Source organism: Microchirus variegatus (assembly GCF_963457635.1).
Source record: "Microchirus variegatus genome assembly, chromosome: 18".
In the NCBI taxonomy this organism is placed as follows: Eukaryota; Metazoa; Chordata; class Actinopteri; order Pleuronectiformes; family Soleidae; genus Microchirus; species Microchirus variegatus.
Window position 1 is genome coordinate 13,562,334 of NC_139819.1, and position 22,328 is coordinate 13,584,661.

General features: G+C 38.9%; 1 protein-coding gene across 1 annotated transcript; it reads left to right on the plus strand.

Annotated features, from left to right (window-relative positions):
* Positions 1–153: 153 nt before the first annotated feature.
* Positions 154–22,252, plus strand: ikbkb (inhibitor of nuclear factor kappa B kinase subunit beta). Its single transcript, XM_083905013.1, has 22 exons — positions 154–246; positions 1,143–1,268; positions 4,396–4,490; positions 7,335–7,455; positions 10,473–10,542; positions 12,157–12,245; positions 12,916–13,005; positions 13,107–13,231; positions 13,648–13,755; positions 13,852–13,981; positions 14,290–14,484; positions 14,584–14,698; positions 15,037–15,160; positions 15,251–15,402; positions 16,743–16,804; positions 17,302–17,402; positions 17,505–17,554; positions 17,656–17,755; positions 18,518–18,665; positions 19,445–19,542; positions 21,065–21,158; positions 21,265–22,252. The coding sequence occupies exons 2-22, from the start codon at positions 1,164–1,166 to the stop codon at positions 21,322–21,324; spliced, it is 2,232 nt and encodes a 743-aa protein (XP_083761139.1). The 5' UTR covers positions 154–246; positions 1,143–1,163; the 3' UTR covers positions 21,325–22,252.
* Positions 22,253–22,328: the final 76 nt, after the last annotated feature.

Genomic DNA, 22,328 nt, shown 5'->3' on the forward strand with positions numbered 1-22,328 from the left:
ATGGAAACCTCTGTCTGTGAGTGAGCTGAGTCCGCCTGCTGCCTGTGGGCGGGGCTTAGCAGGTTTACAGGAAATACTCGTATCAGGAAGTAGAAAGTTTATTGAGATTTGTTTTTTTTGTTGTTGTCGGCAAAATGGTTAAAACTGTTAAATGTAAAGTTAACCTCGGTTAAAAATACCGACTATACACAGTGTGAGAACACACTGAGGTGTGGAAGTGTGTGAACGGTGCCTACGGAGACTAAGGTAGGATTAAAAAGCGCTTCTCTCCACGAAATAAAAGCGTCTAACTATGTTAAACGTTCGAAAACATGGCACGTTAACTCGTTGTGAGTAAGCTCTTCGGTGTTTGAATGCAAGTTGTTGTTGCGTCAGAAAGCTGAGACAAATATTTAGAACATAAAGCTTAAAGTCAATAAAGATAAGTGTTATAATAAGTGTTAGATAATGTCTTCACTGTCATCAATCAGGCTATTATCAGGCCTATTCAGCTGGGGCCTAATAAAAGATGGTGTATTTATAATCGGGAAGGACCTTACTTCATCTACCATAGTTTGATTATCTATATTTGTTGGAACAAATATCATAAACCAACTTTAAGTCAGCATTTATAGCTACAATTGGAGTGGAGTTTTGAATATGAATACAAATAATGCTAATATTGATATTTATATTGTATCACTAAGTTGTGATAAACTTGATAAAGATAGGAATTGCATTTCAACACCATTTCACTGCTTGCTTTGCACGTCAGCAGTCTGTCTTGACCATGTTCATCCATCTTCTACAGCTTTATCCTCCACATGTGGATCACAGGGCACATGTCTGAGTGAGTTGCTGCCACGTGATTGGTTTAGATATAATGTGTCTGTCAACAAACAGTGGAACAGCTGTACCTAGTTCAGTGGCTGGTGAATGTACAATAAACAGAAGACCATATATTTTACCATAAAATGTTAAGAATTGATCATGAAAATAAAACTTTGTTAGTGAAACTAAAATAATAATTTATTGGCAGGCAACAGTGGTAATAATTGATCTCAAACATACCTGACCAGGCTTGGACTGGTGGTGTGAGCTTCATTGAAGCATTGTAATGTAGCTCTATGCTTGATGCATTTATCTTTGTGTCTTGGTTGTAGGACCTTCTGAGGGTGGAGGCCATGAATCGAGTTCCCCTGCAGCAGCAACAGAGCTGTGGGTCCTGGGAGCTGAAGGAGCGACTGGGCACCGGAGGTTTTGGGAACGTCACAAGATGGCAAAATAAGGTACATGACAGCAAACTGAATTATTATGAAAAAAAGTAATTGAAAAGCACACTCTCGACTGAATGTTTATGTGTTTTTACTAGGATTGAAAGTAAACATCACTACTACAATTTTCACACATTTTGCCAATACACACCCTAGTTTTTAGGGCAGATGGGACACAATTAACGTCACCCTGCCAGCATTTACTTGCAGCTGTCATCAATGTCATCATACCTGTAGTTAAACATTTGGTAACACTTTATAATAAGGGTCCCTTAATTAACATGTTAGTACATTTAGCATTAATTAACTGTTAATTATATAATATTTAATGTGTAAAATGCTTTATATATGATTTATTCAACCACATTTCAACTAATAGTGGTTAAGTAATGCTTATTTACCACTGTTATGCATTTCATAAGGGATACATGTTTACACTTTACAATAAGGGTCCAAAAAGTATTCAGTAATGGTTAATGAATGCTTATGAGGCATTTATTAAGGGTTAGGTCAGGTTACTAATGTTAATTATTAGAGTATGTGGCGAGGTGAGAAGCTAGGGAACTAATATTAACAAAAAAAAAGAAGAAAGAAAAACTTGACAACACCACCCTGAGAATTACTCTCAGACACAAGGCACACAGGTTTGTGGTTACTCAGAGGGCATGAGACGTGGTTCCAAGTTAAAATACACCTTTTATTAAATATTCATTGGTTCTAAAAATATCAATAAAACTCATTCATATAAACAAAAAAGGAATTAAAAAAATCAAGGCTGAGGCCAAATGGATGGATGAAGGGACAGATCAAACAACAAAATCACTGGGCACACGTGTCAGACACTCTCAGTGAAGAAAACCAACACCCAGGGACACAGCAAGACAAGACGTGAGGATGCCACCACCAGGTCACCAGCACTGCCACCACCAACCGACAGAAACTGAAAAGGGAAGAGAACAAATTAGGAGTTGCACACGCTCAAAAAAAGAAAAGAAAGAAAACTCAGAGCCTAACAAAACTATAAGAATGGGCAGGTCACAGGCTTTAACAAACAATATGTCAATTCAAATCTGCCCAGTATAACAAAAGAAGACGTTTAAGAAAAAAAAATCCCTGAATTAAAGGGACACTGTGTAGTATTTATGGGTTCATATAACCCAAAATCCACTTTTTTATACATATTATGTGCTCCTGCATTGTCTAGTCACTGTATAATATTCTTTGTTTCATTTTCGTAGTGTTTCAAAAAGTCATGTAAAATAACATGGTCATAACACTAGCATTAGCCACCTAGTAGTAGCCACCATAACGCAGAGAGAGACGACACTTACGACCGCCAAAACAACCACAGTAGCGCACACAGGGAGCAAGGAGCAAGCACACAACCAGTCACCCTACAACGCAAATGCCTTGAGCATACTGACAAAACGAAACGACCACGAGGTAAAGTAGCGAGCGGCCACGGGCCATACCTGTGTCGGAACGCGACCTCTGACCCGGAAGTGACACTGGTGACGAATGGGCGCACAGAGGAAGAACGAAGGACCGGTGCGCGGACTACGGCTTTTGTAGGTCAGGATTACCTGATGACATACACAGCACAGCCATGGTAAATGATTAATTAAGACCTAAATTCATTGTTTATTAATGCTCATCCAGGTAACATGTACACCATATAGTGCATGATTAGTAGATGCATTAGTTAGCTGTTACTTAATGCTTATTCACTCCAAATAAACACATCAGTAAATGATTACTACAGACATTATTAACGGCTTACCAATATATTAAGTAATGTGTTAATGCTGAGTAATGCATACATCATGGTAACTAATTACATATTAAACTTTAAGTTTAAAAACATTAATTAACTTCTTATTAATGCATTAACTAATATGTTAACTTACGCTAAGTAATACATTATAATGATTTTTAATATATATTTAAACAGTTAATGAATGCTTAATAATGTACTGCCTAACTAAGGTTTATTAAGGGACCCTTATTTTAAAGGATGTAAAATAGCTCATAGAATCATTAGGAACGGGTTTTCTCCTGCACCATTTTTGAAGTACGTCTTCTGTGTGAATCCGTTTGCAAATTGCATCTACTGTATTGTAATGATTTCACTGTAACTCACAGGATGAGAGTGCACTGTGGGATTACACACACTTCCACTTAGTGGACCTTCCTCTTCCTTCCTTAGAAAGACGCATCACTTGTGTTACTCATAGTAGTTCCATATAGAGTAGGTGTTTTACACAATCACTTTGTTTACATAAAAAAAATATCAGTTAACTGCTGCATTTCTGAAAATTGTTTTGTCTTTGTAAAAGGAGATAAGGGAGGTTTACATTGGTATATAAATGTCTATTGTTATTTACGCTAATCAAGGAAATAGTATTCAAAAACAATGTATGTATCGTTAATGGTTTTGCTGGTCATCAGTGCCAGAGCAGACCGAGCTGTGGGAAAATACGGGAAGTGAATAACGGAACTGAAGAGGGCACTGCCGCTGCCGTGATGACTGAACTTCCTCTATGGGAAATTTCCTTTATTAATAACAAACGTGGACTATTATTAATTTCCAGATTACAATGTGGGAAGTAGGGTGTGTCCCTTTTCCTTGATGATGTCATGATGTATCTGTGTCTGTCCATCATTTTTGGCAACAAATGCATAACCTGTATGTAGTTTATATACTGTGTTAGTTTGCTCTGCTAGACTACTTAGACAATTGAGTCTGTCACCATATGTACAGGCATTTACCGCTATTTTCTGATGTTTTGTAGCCCAAGTGATGAATATAAAAAACAAGAAAATAATTACCAGATTAAACAATTACGAAAATACTTAGGATATGCTCTCTTATATATAAAAATGAAGTGAATGGTAACCCTTTCTAACTCTAATGTTGCTGCTCTTACTTCTTATACTACTTTCCTGTAATTATGGATTTAAAGGTTGTAGGTTACAATCACTGAAGATCAACATTAATCCTTCCTTCTTGTTAAATTATTGGTCAATGTACTTCTAATTTTGGCTTCTCCTTATAGGGTTTGCCACAGTAGGATCACCAATCTCCATCTTAAATATTTTAACTTAAAATATCTAAAAAATAATGTTGTTCTTGTGATTTCAGGACACAGAAGAGCAAATTGCTATAAAGCAGTGCCGTCAGGAGCTGAGTGAGAGGAACAAAGAGAGATGGTGTCTGGAAATCCAGATCATGAAGAGGTCAGTTTAATTTCCAAGTGTACTTAGGTACTAATGGGCCCCAGGGCAAAAATGTCATCTCTTTTGTCTCACAATCCTTCCTCATGTATGGGACTTAAACGACAGCTTTGCTCAGATCTTACAATGCCAAACAGTGTCATGGCAGTTTGTCCTCATTAGATGTATCACAGTGAAGATGAAGAGAGAGAAATGTGTATGTGATTGTGCACCATTAAAGCTTGAGTCTATAATTTGTTACTGAAACACTTCATGTATGAATAAGGGTTGCAATAGCACACCGCACTGAAACCAACATATCCCACCCCTTCCTGTCGACTCTTTCGTCAAAGCTCCGCCCTCAAAACCCAGAGAACTTGAGAATTGCACTTCACTGTTACTCATGACATTTTCACATCTGACTTAACTGTAAAAAAAAAAACACAAACATAATCAACAACAGAGGCAAACCAATCCGTTGACTCATCAAATTTGATGATGAAAAAGGACCTACCATATGGTTATGCTAATATTAAAATATCAGACACTTTTGACCCAATTCACAATATAAATCATGACAAAAGCATAATTGTGTCATGATTTATTATTATTTTGGCATAATATAACATTTCTGACTATTTTTACTGATAATATTCATTATTAATCAGCAACTGCCAAGAGATATATGTTTAATAAGTGAATCATAAATTCATTTTATGCACATGTTATTTAACAAATATTAAAAGGCAAAAGTAAAAATATTCAGCAAATGTATTCTGTGTCCCGACTCAGTGTATTTGCTGTATCTCATCATACATTCAGTTTCAAATTTACAGAGGTTTTCAGGTGATGACCTTATGTGCCTTCTGTACCAAACAGACTTGAACACATCTGCAGACTTGTCTTACACAGGAGTTTATTTTTCTGTAGTGATTCACTTTAATGTGTGACACATTAGTTTTTTAACTCTGCCTCAGAAATTTTCCCAAATGGGGTTATTTCCCAGTTTATTTTTTTTTAACACCCAAACTCTTTCATACGATACGTCAGAGCCTGTTCTGACAGGTTTTGGTTTTGTATTCCGTGACATGGTGGGTGCTTATGAGTGTGACCTTTAACTGGGTACATAACTCATCTGTTTCATAGGTTTTCTCAAAATACAAATCCTAAATTTGTATCCTTGAGCAGTAAAAATTCACTCAAGACATTAAATAATAAGAACAACATGGAAGTCTGGGTTATTTTGGTCATTTGGTGGTTATTTCTGGCTGGTTAATGTGCCACCACCTCCACATTTTACTCTGGTTTGGTTTGTTTCGTTTCCACAAACGTCTGTGTTGCCTGTTAAAACCTTCAGTTTTGGTGACTGATCACTAGAGCTGGATAGCAGCTTTTTTAATTTTATAGTATTTGAGTTGTAAGATGTGTTGGTGTATGTTTTGTCATTTGCTGGTGCAACCATGGGTATAAAACCATTTCTATTCGAGCCCCATTTTAACAAGTGTGTTGTTTTCAGGCTGTCACAACCACAGCTTTCCCATGCACCCACACTCAACTCATGGAAAAAACACAGGGCAGGGGACACATTGTACATGGCACCCTACCATTATGTTATTAAAGCTACTAACACAGTGCTACACATGCACAAAAACATACCACGTTTGCAATATTTCGAGTCGTGATGTGCTTATAGATATTGTATTCTTCTTAATGTTCTAAGCTACTTTCAGACATGAACACCAGAGATTATCCAGAGATTGTCCAATGGTGCTGTATTTGTGAATGCACATGACTGTAGATGTCGTATTCTCCAACTACCTATTGCATTCTGGGTTGGTTAATGTCCAAATGAGCTGATCTGACAACGCAGCACGAGAAACTGAGCCAGTGTCCACACCTGTATCCACCACAGAACCTCCTTCTCTTGTGACCGTGTCCTACCAAGACATTTTCCTGTTGCGTTCATTATATATGAATGGCAAACTACAGAGATTGAACAGAGTTCATGTATGAAATTGGCTTGTAACTTAATTTAATCCAAAATGTATACAGGCTGATTATTTGATTGTCTAACTCTGATTCTATCCACTTTTTAAAATGTTTTCAGAAAGCTTCAGAGACAAACTTAAGGACCGTATGGTCCTATTGCAACACATGGCTATGCTATTTCTAATAAGTCAGATACAAGGACTATTGTGGTATTAAAAATTGACTCATCAAAGAGTGCAAGAATCACTCAGGTTGTGTACAACATTGTGTAAAATGACCTCACCCCATCTGTGGTGGTGCAAGCAGTCATCCGGCTGTTTTTGATGGCATGATGTGTGAAAGAGTGACTTTTTATAGCTGTAATCACAATACTGTGAATAAGCACATATAAAAAAACAGTTTTCACTGATCAAAGTGATGATTAATAACATAAGTAGTGAAGCCTAGCCTCTATCCCCTGCTGTGAGAGCCGTTACACAACAGTGATTACATGTGCTACAGTGTTGTGTTTTTGGTCTGAGTCAGTTTCCTTGTGGATCTGGAATCTGAGGTTGTTATCTTTAAATGTCTCCTTTGCTTTTTCTTTTTTCAAAGAGATTTTGCTGTTTTATAATGAAAAACACATAGTTTCCATCAAGTTACGAGAAACAGGGAAAGTAATGCAACACAGCAAAGTGCTTGAGAGGAGGCCATATTATTACTGGACTGATAGGTTTGCATGCAGTTATCGTATTTCACTTCAAAATAATACATACGTTTTAGTAGTAATTTGGTCATGGTCTCCAACAAGTATTAAGACGATATTTAAGACGAGGGAAACAAGGTGATTGTGTTCTGTCTGTCCCACTGACTGATCTCTGCTCATCTCCACTCCCCCAGGTTGGATCATGTTAATGTTGTTGCAGCCAGAGAGGTTCCTGAGGGAATGCAGAAGATGGTGGCCACAATTGACCTGCCACTGCTGGCCATGGAGTACTGTCAGGGAGGAGATCTGAGAAAGGTACACGTCTGTGTATCTGGGAGAATGTATCTACACAGTGTCTCCAGTGTCTGGGGAAGACACTAGACTATCATACTAGACATACATGCTTTTCAAAACGTTCCAACTTCCAAGTCTGGCTGAACGATTTGGATAAAATATGTTGTATGGTTTTGGTTTGAGATTTAAAGATGTAGCATTACCACACAAGAAAGCAACAAAAACATATCTTCAATGCAAGGATTAGAACTAAAAGTCACAAATAAAGGATAAAGCAGTAGAAAATGGATGGATGGAAGTATGTTTCTAGACCATACGACAGTGTAGTGATGAGCACTGTTGCCTGGTTTGGCCGAGGTCCTTTTTGTATGGCGTTTGCATTTTTTTCGTGTGTGTGTGTGGGTTTTCCTGTGGTACTGGGTTTCCTCCCACAGTCCAAAAACATATAGAGGTTAAGTGAACATTCTAAATTGACTGTAGGTGCGCATGTGAATGGTTGTTCATCCCTGTGTGTCAGGGATTAAAACTAACTTTTTTCACCTCCGTCCAGGAAACGTCCCGAAAACCATTTTGAACCGTCCCGAATCGTCCTGAAAATCTTTTTTTTACATTTTGAGTTGTTACTTACTGATAATATAATAAAAACACAATACATTATGTTGATAATAAATAATAATATTAATAATAATTTCCAGACTAGATTTGTTGTGTTGTAGATGACAACCAACACACTCAGTCACAGAACTGTGGTCTACCGGACCTTCTGCCACTACTCCACCATTTAGTGACTGCATTTAGTGGGTTGTAGTCGTCATGAGAAGGGCCATGCATTGAGATTTGCCTGAGGCTGTTTAGGGCTGTCAAAATTACTCAAAAAACTACTTGTAGATGTAGTTTATTTAAGTTTAAACATATTTCACAACATATTACCTACACATAAATAAGTAAATGAACTAACATACTGATTTACAGGGTTTCCCCCAGAAAACCTGCTAAACCCGGTTGTACCTCTTGGGTCCACCAGCGGCCCACGGCGTTTTTGAAAAAAAAAAATTAAACGCAGCCAAGTTTCGCTTTTGCGCAGAGACTTTCCAGCGTTTAACAGGTGTTTCACAGTGAACTCGCTCTGTTTCGACAGCCGAATTATCGGTGCATCCCTTAATATAACATCTTTATTGACAAGAACGATGTAACCGTAATAATGACGCACTTGATAGTGTGACTTGGGTTTCAATCGGCACCTGGACATGCGTGCGCTGCGCTGATTACATGGGGGCGCATGCGCTCTTGTTCCCCGGTATAGAAAAAGGTGTATAAAAAAATCTGTTTTAAATAAATAAACAAGCAACGCTAAGCCTGGCGGAGCTTCATTCAGTGATTGAAACAAACATGTCAACATTAATGAAATGTTTACATACAGTGCGGGCGCGCAAAGCAGACAGCAACGCTGCGGCTCGAGCGGCGCACAGTGAGAGAGGAGCAGTTTCTGCGTCTCACTGAACAACACAAACATGAGCGCGCAGACATTTACCTTTTCACATAAGTATTTCACACCGAAGTGTTGAAAACTTAAACAGAAAAATTTAGTCAGTCAAAATTCTCTTTCGTCCCGTGGTCGTCCCGAGAGAGAATATTGATCGTCCCGATGACAATTAATGACGTCCCCGGGACGAAAGAGAATTTTGACTGACTAAATTTTTCTGTTTAATTTTTCAACACTGGGATTGTACAGCATTTTAATCCCTGCTGTGTGTGTGCCCTACTGTGGTCTGTTGACCCTATGTCAGCTGGGATTGACTGATGAATGATCATGATGATGATGTTTCTATTCTGCTATGGCTTATATTTTGTGTATTCATTAGAGTTTACAATATTTAATTGATATGCATTTTGTTTATAGATCACTTTTCTTAAGGGTGACATATGCAAAATCAACTTTTCAACCATTTAAATACTTATATTTGGGACTCTAGAGGCCGTTTGAGTAGGCAAAGTGTGAAAAAAGATGACTCACTCATGTTTTTGTGGTCCGCCTCACTCTAAGTACAGGAGATAAAACATGCAATGTTGACTTCCACACTCATTGTTACGTCACAATGAGACGTTCCTGGGATTGTTGTCTCACGAAGCTTTGTCCCTAAAAATGTGAGACTGGCCAATAGTATCCGGAAGAGCGGAAGTCTGCGAAGTTCTACACAAACTTCCAGCCTCAGAGGATTTGCGTGTCCAGTGGATACATTTTATATATGACGGCATTGTGCCGGCTAGAGTCTGTAAATTATGGCTTTTCCAAATGCTAACTGCTGTTAGCTGCCGGAGCCGTTTCCTGTGTCTCATTTGCATTTAAAGAGACAGGCACTAAACTGACCATTCTGAAAAGGGCTGTTTCAGCAGGGTGATTGAACTGCTATGGTACAAAATGCTTAACAGTCCAATCAAGCCTAATCAAATATTTCAAGGCATTTGAGCCTGGTAAGGCAAGGAAAGAAAGAAGCCCAACAGATCACTTCTTATGCCAATTTAGCCTGAAACCAACCGAGTGTGCAGCCTGAGGCACAAAGAAGAAAAGGAAAGGAGAGTTAAATGCCAACCACCACAAACCGCAGTGTCATAAAAATTTCAAAGCATCACAGATGGTCAAAAAGTAAGCAGTCAAGTTAGGGACAGATGGAGTGGTTAGTGAGGACACTGAGCTGAAAAAGGCACCATTTGCTTTTGTCAGATCTGTCACAGGTTTCAAGCAGAGAAATCTTGTAAAAAAAAAAAGAAAAAGGGAAAAAAAGAAGAGTTTTTGATATATATTTTTTAATTGTTAAACCAATGCTTTGCCAATTTGCTACAGAAACACTGCAGTTGTCTTCTTGAAAACAGTTTTGTGTCCTCTGATGTTGGATCTGTTTTATAGAAGAAGAATAAAAGAGCAGAAAGTTCCAAAACTATAAGAAAGACAGATTGATGAGCCCTTCCTGTTTGTATGGTCTTTGTCACATGATTTATATTATTGAAGTATCAAGTGACTTTGTTTGTGCTTTCTTCAGTATCTGAACCTCCTGGAGAACTGCTGCGGAATGAGGGAGGGCTCTGTTTGGATTCTGTTACGTGACATTGGTGAGTATCTGGCTCAGTCCCCAGTTACATGGAACTGCTATAACTATCGTTGAAAGTGTGCATGTGTGTGAGAGAGAGAGAGCGATTGATTGAGCTGGCAGTGTGATTAGTTTCCTGTAGTGCGGTCATCGTGGTGACCAATATCATGATGTCACCAATGACCATTAACCAACAACCTCTTAGTCACCATGGAGGCTGCTCACACACACACACACGTTTGCGTCAACAATCGGATACACACAGGCACAAACATATCTTACAAATGCACACATCAACAACACAGTGTGTACTGTAATACAGGCTGTATATACAGGTGCGAGAGAGGGGACATATGGTAACTATCACACATATTTAGAGTGGAAGAGTAGGGAAAGATTAATGTGCCTCATTTCTCACACACGCACTTTCTTGTACAGCTATCCTTGTGAGGATATTCATCACAAAGCAATACATACACATTCACACACATGCACACACAGAAACTCCTTTTCCTGTCAAACACGGGTGGATATTTCCTGATAATGAGTGATACCATTTAAAATTGCTTCACAAATAAGGGAAAAAAAGAGTCCACACCCACAAACTCACACTCACTCATACACACTCACACATACATTTAAGTGCCCAAAGGTTATATGAGCTACGCTTCGTTGAACTCTCAATGCCAGCACACACACTAGTCAGCCTTTGACGCAAGTGACATTAATGTTTCGGTTATACATCGAGACAAAACCTATTAGACTTTAACCTCAGGTGCAGTTGATTAAAGGCTTAAGAATGCACACAAGTGACTCTTATCCTCTCGCAAAATGGAAAAAAAAAGCTCTCAGCATCACTGTTGTAATGTGAGAAGTTAAAGTCGTCAAACATGCGAGATTCAGCCTCTGTTATGTTGCTATGTTAAACCTGAATCATGGTCAGTTTGGGCTGAGATCTGCAATGTCACTGTTCACGCATTCACATGCGTCGCTGGTGAGCAAACATAAGTAAACAACTGCCACTCATCACATTCCCCACCTATATCACTTCTGTGGATTATGCATCTGGTTTCACTTGCAATCCAACCAAGTACATCAGTGCTTCTCTACATTTTTGTTGCACAGTTACCACGACAACCACCACACCCTGCATTGATTTTGTGGTTAGGTTGCGTTTTAAAATACCCACAACAAAATTCTCACCCAATCATGATCATAGACATGTAGTGGAACTGCAATACTGTACATGGAATTGTCTTTAAATGCTAAAACTCTGAGTCATAATTATTGTGTCCCTTTAGAACAGCCGGCACCAGTTAATCTCTCTGTATTTTACTCTGTTACTTTGACACAAATGTAATGTGATGTTCTCTTTAGCTCCTGACTGATACTGACAGTTTAAGCCTTATTAATTAAATACCAGTATCAAGTTTTGATAAGAATCCCTTAAATTTGGTCATCAAACAACTACAGCCAAGATGCTTGACAATCTGTGAATTAACACAAAAGCTATTTTCTTTTTCTTTGTATGCATTTTTCTTCATCTTTTCTATCCACCTGTGCCAGTCATTTGTCCAGTAAATTTAACATTTCTTCCACTCATTGTTGTTGTTTCTCTCTGCTTTTTCCCCCTCAGCTGCAGCTCTGACCTACCTCCATAAAAAGAGGATCATCCACAGAGATTTGAAGCCAGAAAACATTGTGCTTCAGCAGGGAGAGAAGAGGGTGAGTTTAAGACCCTGTGAACCGTCGTGTTATGACAGATACACCCAAACCACAACAAAGAGGTCATATAAAGGCTTTTAGCTTCAGTGTGGGTTGTGTGGAATAAGTCCCGCTCACATCCACGTTTACACTCACAAGTTGAGCATAGTTGAATCTTTAATGTGGAAAAATAGGTAATTTTACCCGTCCTTGCAGTTACAAAGAACTTTTGAGATTGCCTTTTTTGGACCTTCCTCTGTGGGCCCCCTCTAGTTTAGTTACGGTATGTAACTAATTATGTCTTCCTTAAGCCCGCAACTGGACAAAGGGAAATGAATAATGTTGTATAACTGAGGCTAGACATATTAAAGAGGCCTTATATCCACGTTAATGCACAGTGCTGTGTTTATAGAACAAATTATCTGCACTTTTGCTTTATGATTTTATATGGACATTTGTTTTTGTTTTGCACACAAGAGAAACTGTCACATGCAACCTTTTTTCCACACAGAATGGGGTTGAATACATTTTAAAAGAAAAATATTAAAAGTTGACATTTGCTTTTAAGTGTTCCTGGTTCCTTTTGAGTTTTTGAAGCCAAATGCCAAATTGCTTCTTTAAGTTGTCTTTTTATTGACAGTTAACATTTTTGCTAATTTCTCTAGACTTTCCTCTCTGCCTTGTTTTCTAGTTGATCCACAAGATCATAGATCTAGGCTATGCCAAAGAGCTGGACCAGAGCAGCCTTTGCACATCGTTTGTGGGAACACTGCAGTACTTGGTAAGTGATGAAACATAAATGAACATGCTTTTCATTTGTTTTTCTTGCTGTGTTTGAGACAGCACAAGGTTTAACTGGTGCCTTTTCCTTCCATTGTCCAGGCTCCAGAGCTCATCGAGAGGCAGAAGTACACAGTTACTGTCGACTACTGGAGTTTTGGGACTTTGGTGTTTGAGTGTATTACTGGATTTCGGCCTTTCTTACCAACTTGGCAGCCTGTTCCCTGGTAGTACTGCGTTTATTAAAGTTACAATAAGCACTCGTGAGGAAGTGAAGTAATGTTTTCCAAAAACAGTTTTAATCCCAAATAATTATTAGTTTTATGGCGAAGGAATTTTACACACAATGAATATAAATAATAGGGAGCTAAAGGAGTTAAAGCAAAGAATGGCAGGATATGTTGCTGTTGCCAACCTCAATGCACTGTGTGCCATGCTAACATAAAAAAATAAAGATATGAAACGCCATGGGAGTCTGGGTCACACAGAGGAAGAATGTCCTCCTGCTATTTCTTGTTATGTTTGCAGATCAGAATTGCCCTTAGAAAATGTGTATAGTATACTCTCACATAAGGACAAAGATAAACAATTCCTACTTATTTTAGGATTCCTCCCTCATATAATTCATCTGTATCTATTTTAGGCACAATAAAGTGAAGCTGAAACAGGATGACGATATTGTTGTCTACGAGGATCTAACAGGAGAAGTCCGTTTTGCTAAGCATCTACCCCAGCCCAACGACCTCAACAGGTGATTTTATCTGCAATGGACACATGCATACACATAAACAAATATAATTTAAGACTTGTTTGATCTCAGTCCAATGCGTTTCCTGTTGTGTGACAGTCTGTTATTAAAGAAAACGGAGAAGTGGCTGCAGCTGATGTTAAAGTGGTCTCCTCAGGAGAGAGGCAAACTCCATGGTGCTACCCCCAGTGACTGCTTCTCCCAGCTTGAGATCATACTGCAGCTCAAGGTCAGCTGACTAATTTATTCATAATTAGTATCTTAATGCCTGTCTGAATGTTGATTTTTAATCTGTGGCCCAGTATTATACAGATTACCTCATAGTAGAACTGGGTAAAAATTTAACAGTATATATTGCAATTTTGAAAAACCACAGTGTCTATCAATATGAACTGTGCAAACTTTGATAAGCAACACGTAATTGCATAAAACCACAAAAAACTGGTTTCTTCAACTTTCACCCAGGATCAAAACATGGGATTGTACAGAATTTACTTGTTCTATCGTCATGTCTTTGCTCTTTCTCATTTACTTTAGCTGGTCCATGTCCTTAACATGATGTCCACCAAGATCCTGACATACTCTGTTACCGACGATGAGACCGTAGCAGACCTGCAGCTGAGAATAGAAAAAGACACAGACATCCCCACAGCCAATCAGGAGCTGCTGCTGGAGGCGGGGTTAGCCTTGGAGCCCAATGGACTGGCCAGGCAGTGTGCCATAGATTACAGAGTAATATCTAACACAAACACTGTACAAACAATACCTTTACAGAATATTCAGCAAGTCATATCACTGAGTCGTGATGATAATATTGTATTTTATCTGTAGGAAATAGATGGCCGACGTACAGACTTGCCTCTGGTTTTCCTGTTTGATCGCTCTTCTTGCAATTATGAGCCCCAGTTTGTTCCTCGAGCCCTCCCAGAAAACATCAGCTTTGTTCGTAAGTTTGTTTTCTCCATTAACAAAATGTAATACCTATATACATATTTCTACGTAGTGCATGACACAGATGTACACTCACACAGGGTTCCTGATGTAGATTTCCAGTGGATATTTTGCTCTGGGTTTGTGATAGGATGGATAAAAGTTATGTACACATTAACAGCATAGATTTGACCACATATGAACCACACATGTTGAAGTATTATTATTTACAGATTTGCTGGAGAGAAATATATTTATATGAAGTTTATTATCTGCCGGAATTGAAAATACACTCAGGAAAGTCTCTGATCTCTGTTTTGACTATGTGTCTCTTGGTCTCTGGCTATCCCACAGAAACTGATCCTAAGCACGTTCTGGCTTACAGTCCTCTGAGGAGGACTTGTGGCCAAGCGTGGCACACCATCCGCTCCCTGAAGGAAGATTGGCAAAGACTGCAGCAGGGGCAGAAAGTTGCCATGTGAGCCATGTATTCCACAAACTCCGCCCACACCATACACATGTATGAACCGGTTGATGAAACAAACACACTTTTTCCACTTTCTTTCAGCATGAGCCTGCTGAGACACAACTCCTCACTGTCCAAACAAAAGAATGAGATGGTGTCCATGCACCAGAGACTCATGGCCAAACTGGAATTTTTCACCACCAGCCTTCACATAGACATGGACAAATACCAGGAGCAGACATCCACTGGGATAGGTATTTTTTGGCAAAAGTTACACTACATTATATTTTTAAAACTGCATTTGAACTGATGTACGATGCAGAATTAGGAAGAAATTTTTTTTTTTGCCATGACAGGTTTAACAATAATTAGACAATAGACAAAACTCTACAGTGGGTAACATCACTGAAGAGAGAGACTTTACGTTATTGATATTTTACCACGTCCAGTCAAGAATAGACTTTCTGCAGGTCAAAAACTCACGTCGGCCTCTGTAGAGCGATAGCTCTCTCTGATGGACATGTTGAGATCAAAGTCAACATGTTGAAATTTCTAGTTTAATCGGATTTTCAAATTAATGTCATCTTGACATGAAAACCCAGGGGTCTCCCAATTGGGGGTTTGTGTGAAACTTGAAAAAATATATAGACCCTGGGCATTAAATTAAACATCAGAATCTGGAGTACAAAGCGGTATAAACCCATTTTAAATGTGACAAACAGATCAAATAACTAAATTCCGTATTACATATCAAACTTCATACAGAACCGCTGCATCAACTCATCCGCTGCATTTCAGGATGTAACACTTCGACACTTTGTCCAGAACACACTCCATTGTTCAAATGAAAGCTGAGACTCTGCCGTTTCTGACGGTATACGTCAAAGCAGTCTACGACAAAGAATTACGAAGATAAAAGCCAAAGAATAAAGACAATAGAAATCAGTTCGCTGAACAACAACTGTTATGTTATTAATTTTACCTTTGGTGTTTATCCGTGAAAAGTATTTTTTTCAGTCTAAACATAACACAGGAAGTCCGTCTGACTTCCTTTGTGTACACTCAAAACATTCCGGGCGACCCTAGGGGAAGCATTACCCTTTACAAAGGCAGCAGCCAGTCGCGTCACATCCTGGCGTTCTGCTGCTTCTCATTGGCTAACAAAGCTGTCAATCAAAATTTTGAGACAACTGCATCCTCTTATTGGCTAATCCCTTCTATAGACCCATCCCTCGCTGAGATACAGGCCAACAATAAGAGACACCACTCAATCAAGCCATCTGGTGTTCGTTCTTGGAATGGAAAATAGATAGAATTATGAATTATGCTGTTTTATTGAACACTAAAAGTGATATAAAAGTGAAAAAAAACTATTTTAATATATGATAGGCCTTAAAGGGTTAAATCTTTACATGATATTCAACTTTATTCTTGATATCTGATCTTGTCATGGCAAAAAATATATTTTCTTGATGCGTGGCCCCAATACTCTATCGTACTGATGCCATTGTTTGTACCCTTTGCCCAGGGTACAATAAATATCCAGAACAATTTAGTTTATATCAGACTGATGAAAGTCTCTTTACATTTTTAGCATCAGAGAAACTGCTCTGCGTTTGGAGGGAGATGGAGCAAACTGCCGTCAGCTGTGGTCAGGTAGTAGTGAAGTCGTATGTGTTTGTGTGTCTTATGTTGTGGGGGGACTAACAGTCAGTCATCATGGAAACACAACTTCCTAATGGGACCAAAAAGCAAGTGTCAGTTGTGGAATCTGTTAGGTTGATGATAAGGCGATGACATGATTGGTTTTAGTGTGCTATTGGTGGTGGTGTCATTCCTGTACATTGACTGCATGCTGAAGGCCAGACAAAAAGTAAATTAATTGATAACCATGTAATATATAAGTCAGAAATGTGTAAAATTATAGTTAGGAGTTCCTGTTTATGGGCAGGAAGGGGTTGGTTGAGAAAAGAGTCTAAAAGACTAAGATGAGGTGCTAAAACATTGAACCAAGGTTAAAGTTGGACAAGACGTGGTTATGGTTAGAGGAAATGTGTTAGTGTAATGTCGTCTAAAGTCATAATGTGCGTGCATCAGAAGTATTCACTTTTGCGTTCAAAAGACTTAAAACCATGTGTGGGTGTGGTGTTCAGGCGAACGTGTGTGAACTGGAGGAAGAGATGAAGCAGCTGCAGCCAGACATAGTGGATGTGCAGAGGCAGCCATGGAGGAGTGGAGAGACCCTGGACACACTGTAAGGCTGCACCAAACTTAACTACGAAAACAACAATTAAAAACAATATTGGAAAACAACAGCTTTGTGACCTGTGATCACATCCCCCTCTTTAATCCTCAGAGAGGGAAAAGCCATGGAGCTGTTCCGCAAACTCAGAGAGAAACCCAGAGGTTTGGATTTGTCACTCACACATCTGTTCACTTCTTATTTTAGTCATTATCCTCTTTCCATGTTAAGCTCTTCACTCTTTCCTTTTCCTCTGTCTCCTCAGACCAGAGGTGTGCAGGAGACAGTCAAGAGGTCGTTCGCCTGGTGTTTCAGGCTGTGCAGTTCTATGAGAGAAAGCTCAGAGACTTCTACACACACCTCAGGTGACAAAACACTTTTTGACTACAATCTCCAGTTCATGCAATACAGGGCTAAATCTCTAAAAGCCATATGCACCCTTTGAAAACTAAACAATGAAGTTTAAAGATTTGTATTGGGGAAATGTAGGTTGGATATCTAATTTAGATTGTTAACTCTCTTTTCCGGATGTGCATTTGTGTAATAATAAAGCTTGGTGTTGCCAGAATTCTAACACTTCTCAGGCAGACCTACAGTACTGTCTAAGAGCTTTACCAGTTTGGTACTTGTCACTTAATTAATGGTTGATCATGGTGTGTTATTTGCGTAGTCATACATGAGAGGCTACTATAAAATACAATGAAGACCATTAATTAGAAAGCTCTGAACATCCACATGTGGTCACAATAACGTCACAGTGAAATGGAATAAGAGGAAAAAGAACAAGTGTGAATAATTACATCATTAAATGGTCTGGTATGTCCGCACTCACAGTTCTGAGAAAAGGAAAAATGGAAACACTTGTGCTGTGACGTCACTATAATGTGATGCCTCAGTGCAAAAGGTGGCATGTGCATAATACTTAATTAATTAAGGGCAAACCAACATTTATAACTTCATAACACTTATTATAAAGTGTAAAATATCACAAACCTTTATTAATGAAAGTTTGTACATTACGCTATCACAGATGTGTATACGCATCAAATGAAGTGGCACCAGTCATTCATGTGGAACACTGGTATGATTGTCTTTGCCACTGACGTACGTTTGTGAATGTTCTGCAGTAAGACAGCTGTGTGTCGACAGCGTGTGATGGAGCTGCTGCCGAAGGTGGAGGGCGTGGTCCAGGAGATGGCCGAGAGCGAACAAGTGCTGATGAGTCTGCAGGAGAAGAGACAGAGGGAGCTGTGGAACCTGCTCAAAGTGGCCTGTGTGAGGACACATGAACTGCTCACACACACATACACACTATCTCTCTCTCTACTAGCGCTGCTCTTTAAGAGGATTTGCATGATTTGACTGTCTGACAATAATAATGACGGGGCAGCGGGTATTGCAAGTGTTGTCAAGTTCACCTTTTACCCACTGCAGTCATTAATTATAAATGATTGTTCTGCTCAGTCAATACTATGATAACAAGAGTGACAGGTGCTGTAAACTAAGACTGAACAATTAATGTTTGTTTTTTTTAATTAAAAAAAAAAAATCGCAGTTTGAATCAATGGAATTAGTAAATCCCAAAGGCTGCATTTTTTTCTTCTCATTTTAATTGTTCTATCTTCAGAATCAGAATATTTTATTAATCCCAGAAGGAAATTTAATTCAGCCACAGTTGCTCCAGCCATCAGAAAACAAAGCACATCAGAATATAGAAATCTACTGAAAATCAGAAATAGAAATAAAGGTATAAGAACTAGAACGGAAGTAAGTATCTTCTGTGGAAAGTAAAAATGTAACACATAAAGTACATGTTGGAAACTTTTTCTTGATGTTCTCATCCTTGCAACAGGATACAGTGTGGTTGATGTTTTGACGGTGTCATGTGGTAACACTCAATGTCATTTTAAATCTGTTACACAATGAATACAGGAATGAATCTTGACTTCAAATAACTGTTATCACATAGGAAATTACAATTACAGCACTAGCACAAAAATCACAAGTATTGCATTATTTTTTGTATCTGACACTGAGTCATTTATAACTTGCAGAGTAAAGTTCGCAGTCCAGTGAGTGGAAGTCCTGATGGATTACGAACACCTTCGTCAGTACCACCTCTTCTGACCCCCAGACAAAGTTTACAGCAGCTGTGAGTGCACTTCCACACACTTGATATATACACACACTGAACTACACACTGGGGTTGTGCATGGAAAGCAAAGGCAGAGATTCTCCTCTTCATGCTTCATATTATGTTAGAAATAGGAATTCTATCCATCCATCCATCCATCTATCCATCTTCTACTGCTATATCCTTCACATGTGGGTCACAGGGGGGTGTTGTGCCAAGAAAGAAATTTGCAACTTTGGAGTAAAGAAGACTGAAAACAGTTTCACTCCAGTCTTCTGCTCGGGAGTTTTTAGTTGTGTCTAAAAATATGGCTCAGTGACACAAGCCATAGTTACCATTTAGTCGTAAACTCATGAGTCACTCCACCTGCTGCTCAGTGGCGTGTACCCTCCCCTGGGCATTTAAGTGCCCTCTTGAGTCAAAGGCACACACTAAAGTTCCCTCTAGAATGGTAAAAACATGAGGAAGTGCTCTACTGGCTGCCATTCATTTGTGGCCTTAATTGTTTATTTCTAAATGAGTGACTTTCTAGTGGAGAAACGTGATACAGTGTCCTATAAGATGCCCTTTCAACTTCTTTCCCTACTGTATGGGTGTCCTTCCTATCAAATCGTGATTGTCAGCCACGCCACAAAACAGCTGGCTACGCTAATGCTAATCGAAAATTGTTAAAAATTGCGTTGTGCCTAATGAGGTTGCACCGTGTTTGTATTGTGTTAGCCCTACGCTAATGCTAATCGTAGCCTGTAGCATACATTTGGAAACAGGTTCGCCAAGTTAGCCGCAAAATAGAAGCACGCTAACGCTAAATAAATGTCTGCTCGCGTATCGGTGAATGGACACCGACTTCGTCGTTTCAGTCATAACACCATGTTCACCGTGTGAAAATGTGTCACCTACCGTGAGGACAGCTTCTTCACTCCCACCTCCCTGCTCCAGACAGCGCCGCTACCTACCCGCTGGTATTGACACTGACAATCCTGACGCTCTGTCAGACGCGCTGCCTGGTGCAGCGTGATAAATCAGCGAAAGTGCAGCGTCATAAATCAGCGAAAATGAAAATTACTACAAAAACTTGGAAATCACGGATGCACACAATCGGGCCATGCTCAACCCATATCCAAAATCTTAGGTCGATCTGACTAATGGTCAGCAAGATTAACCTGTCACAGACACACACACAGAGAGATAGATAAGACGATTTTTGGTGGTTAGTAACATTTTTCTGTAGTGACAAAGTCAGATGAGTTTGGGTTTTTTTTTGCTTTACATGCAGTATAAAGGATATCAATCACTCAGAGTGCAAGACTCATCATCTGCAAATGTTATTAAGAGCTACAGAAAATAAACTTTACTAAACTTTACTGGAAGATTCACCCCGCCACATAAATAGTGGCAACTATGGGAATATTTTAGAATTTCTTTTGTGTCACGTCATCATCCAGAACCTAAGAGAAAAGACACAAATGCATGTCCTGTATAAACACAAACTATGGACGGAAGAGTGACTCAAACCTTGTGTGTGTGTGTGTGTCTGCAGCGATGAGTCTCTTGTGGAGCAGAGCAGGACATTTGAAAATCGACTCCAGAGTTTGCTGAATGATACCATCCAGGAATCGGAAAACAGTATGGAGGTACCGTACATCCACGTCACCACACGCTCTGTCTCACATAAACACTTGATTCACTTCTTCTTATGTGGTTGACTTATAACATCGCTGCCCTTTGTTTTGGCTTTAGATGTTGGGAGAGTGGACGTGGCTGCATGGAGGCCAGAGTTTCTCCAGTGACCTCTCCTAAACTGGCCCTCTTGTCGTTTGGTTACATGCGATGATGCTCTACTGCCTCCATGTGGTTGGAATGGCCGACTACATGTGCACGTACTGCTCTGTCTCTGAATGTGAATAGGGTAAACAGAGTAATAATACAGCTGCTGGCACATAGTCTGCTCTTATGGGATTAAGGAACTCGTAAATCTGTTCACTGCCAACATTCAGATGACTAATTCTCGATTTACATTAGAGAAATTTATGAATTATATATATATATATATATATTACTTTTCTCTTAGTAAATTTATATAGTTCAACCATTCCACTGTTGGTGTCAGGTTATCCTACAAAACTGTATCCCCATCAGAATATTCCCACTGTCTTAAAATATAGACGTAGATTTACATGATATATTTTAAATATCTAAGACACACAAATAGCAAATTGTATTCTCACATTTACACAAGATATTTTTTTTTGAGTGTAAATAGTCTTAAGAGAATCATAACATATTTATATTTGAGTCTTATTGATTTGACAGGATGTGTACATTCACCATGTTTGATCATGTTCATCCCTAGGAACCGAAATGTGAACGTGTACCAGATTTTATTTTTCTTAATCGATCACTATTTCTTATTGAATCTCACCAAACATTTAGTTTTTGGTGAGATTCGTTGAACAACAGGGGAAACTCAAAAAAAACTATACTGTGGGCGGACAGAGTAACAGTAAGAATAATGTGTGTAACATGGTACAGTCCATTACAGTTTGTTTGTTTGTTTGTTGTTGCATGAGGTCAATGCATCAACATTTGGTTTGGTCCACGACTGTGATTAGAAATAGGTGATTCATAATCTTCACCATGAATCAAAAATTATCAAATTTATTCTCGTAGAACTGTAAAAAAAAAAAAAAAAAAACAGTTGTAATACTAACTGGTTAATTGACTTCAGATCATAATCTTCACATCAAAGCATACTTTAATCCCAACCAAGATGTTATGGTAAATCTGTGAGCGTCTGTTTTTTA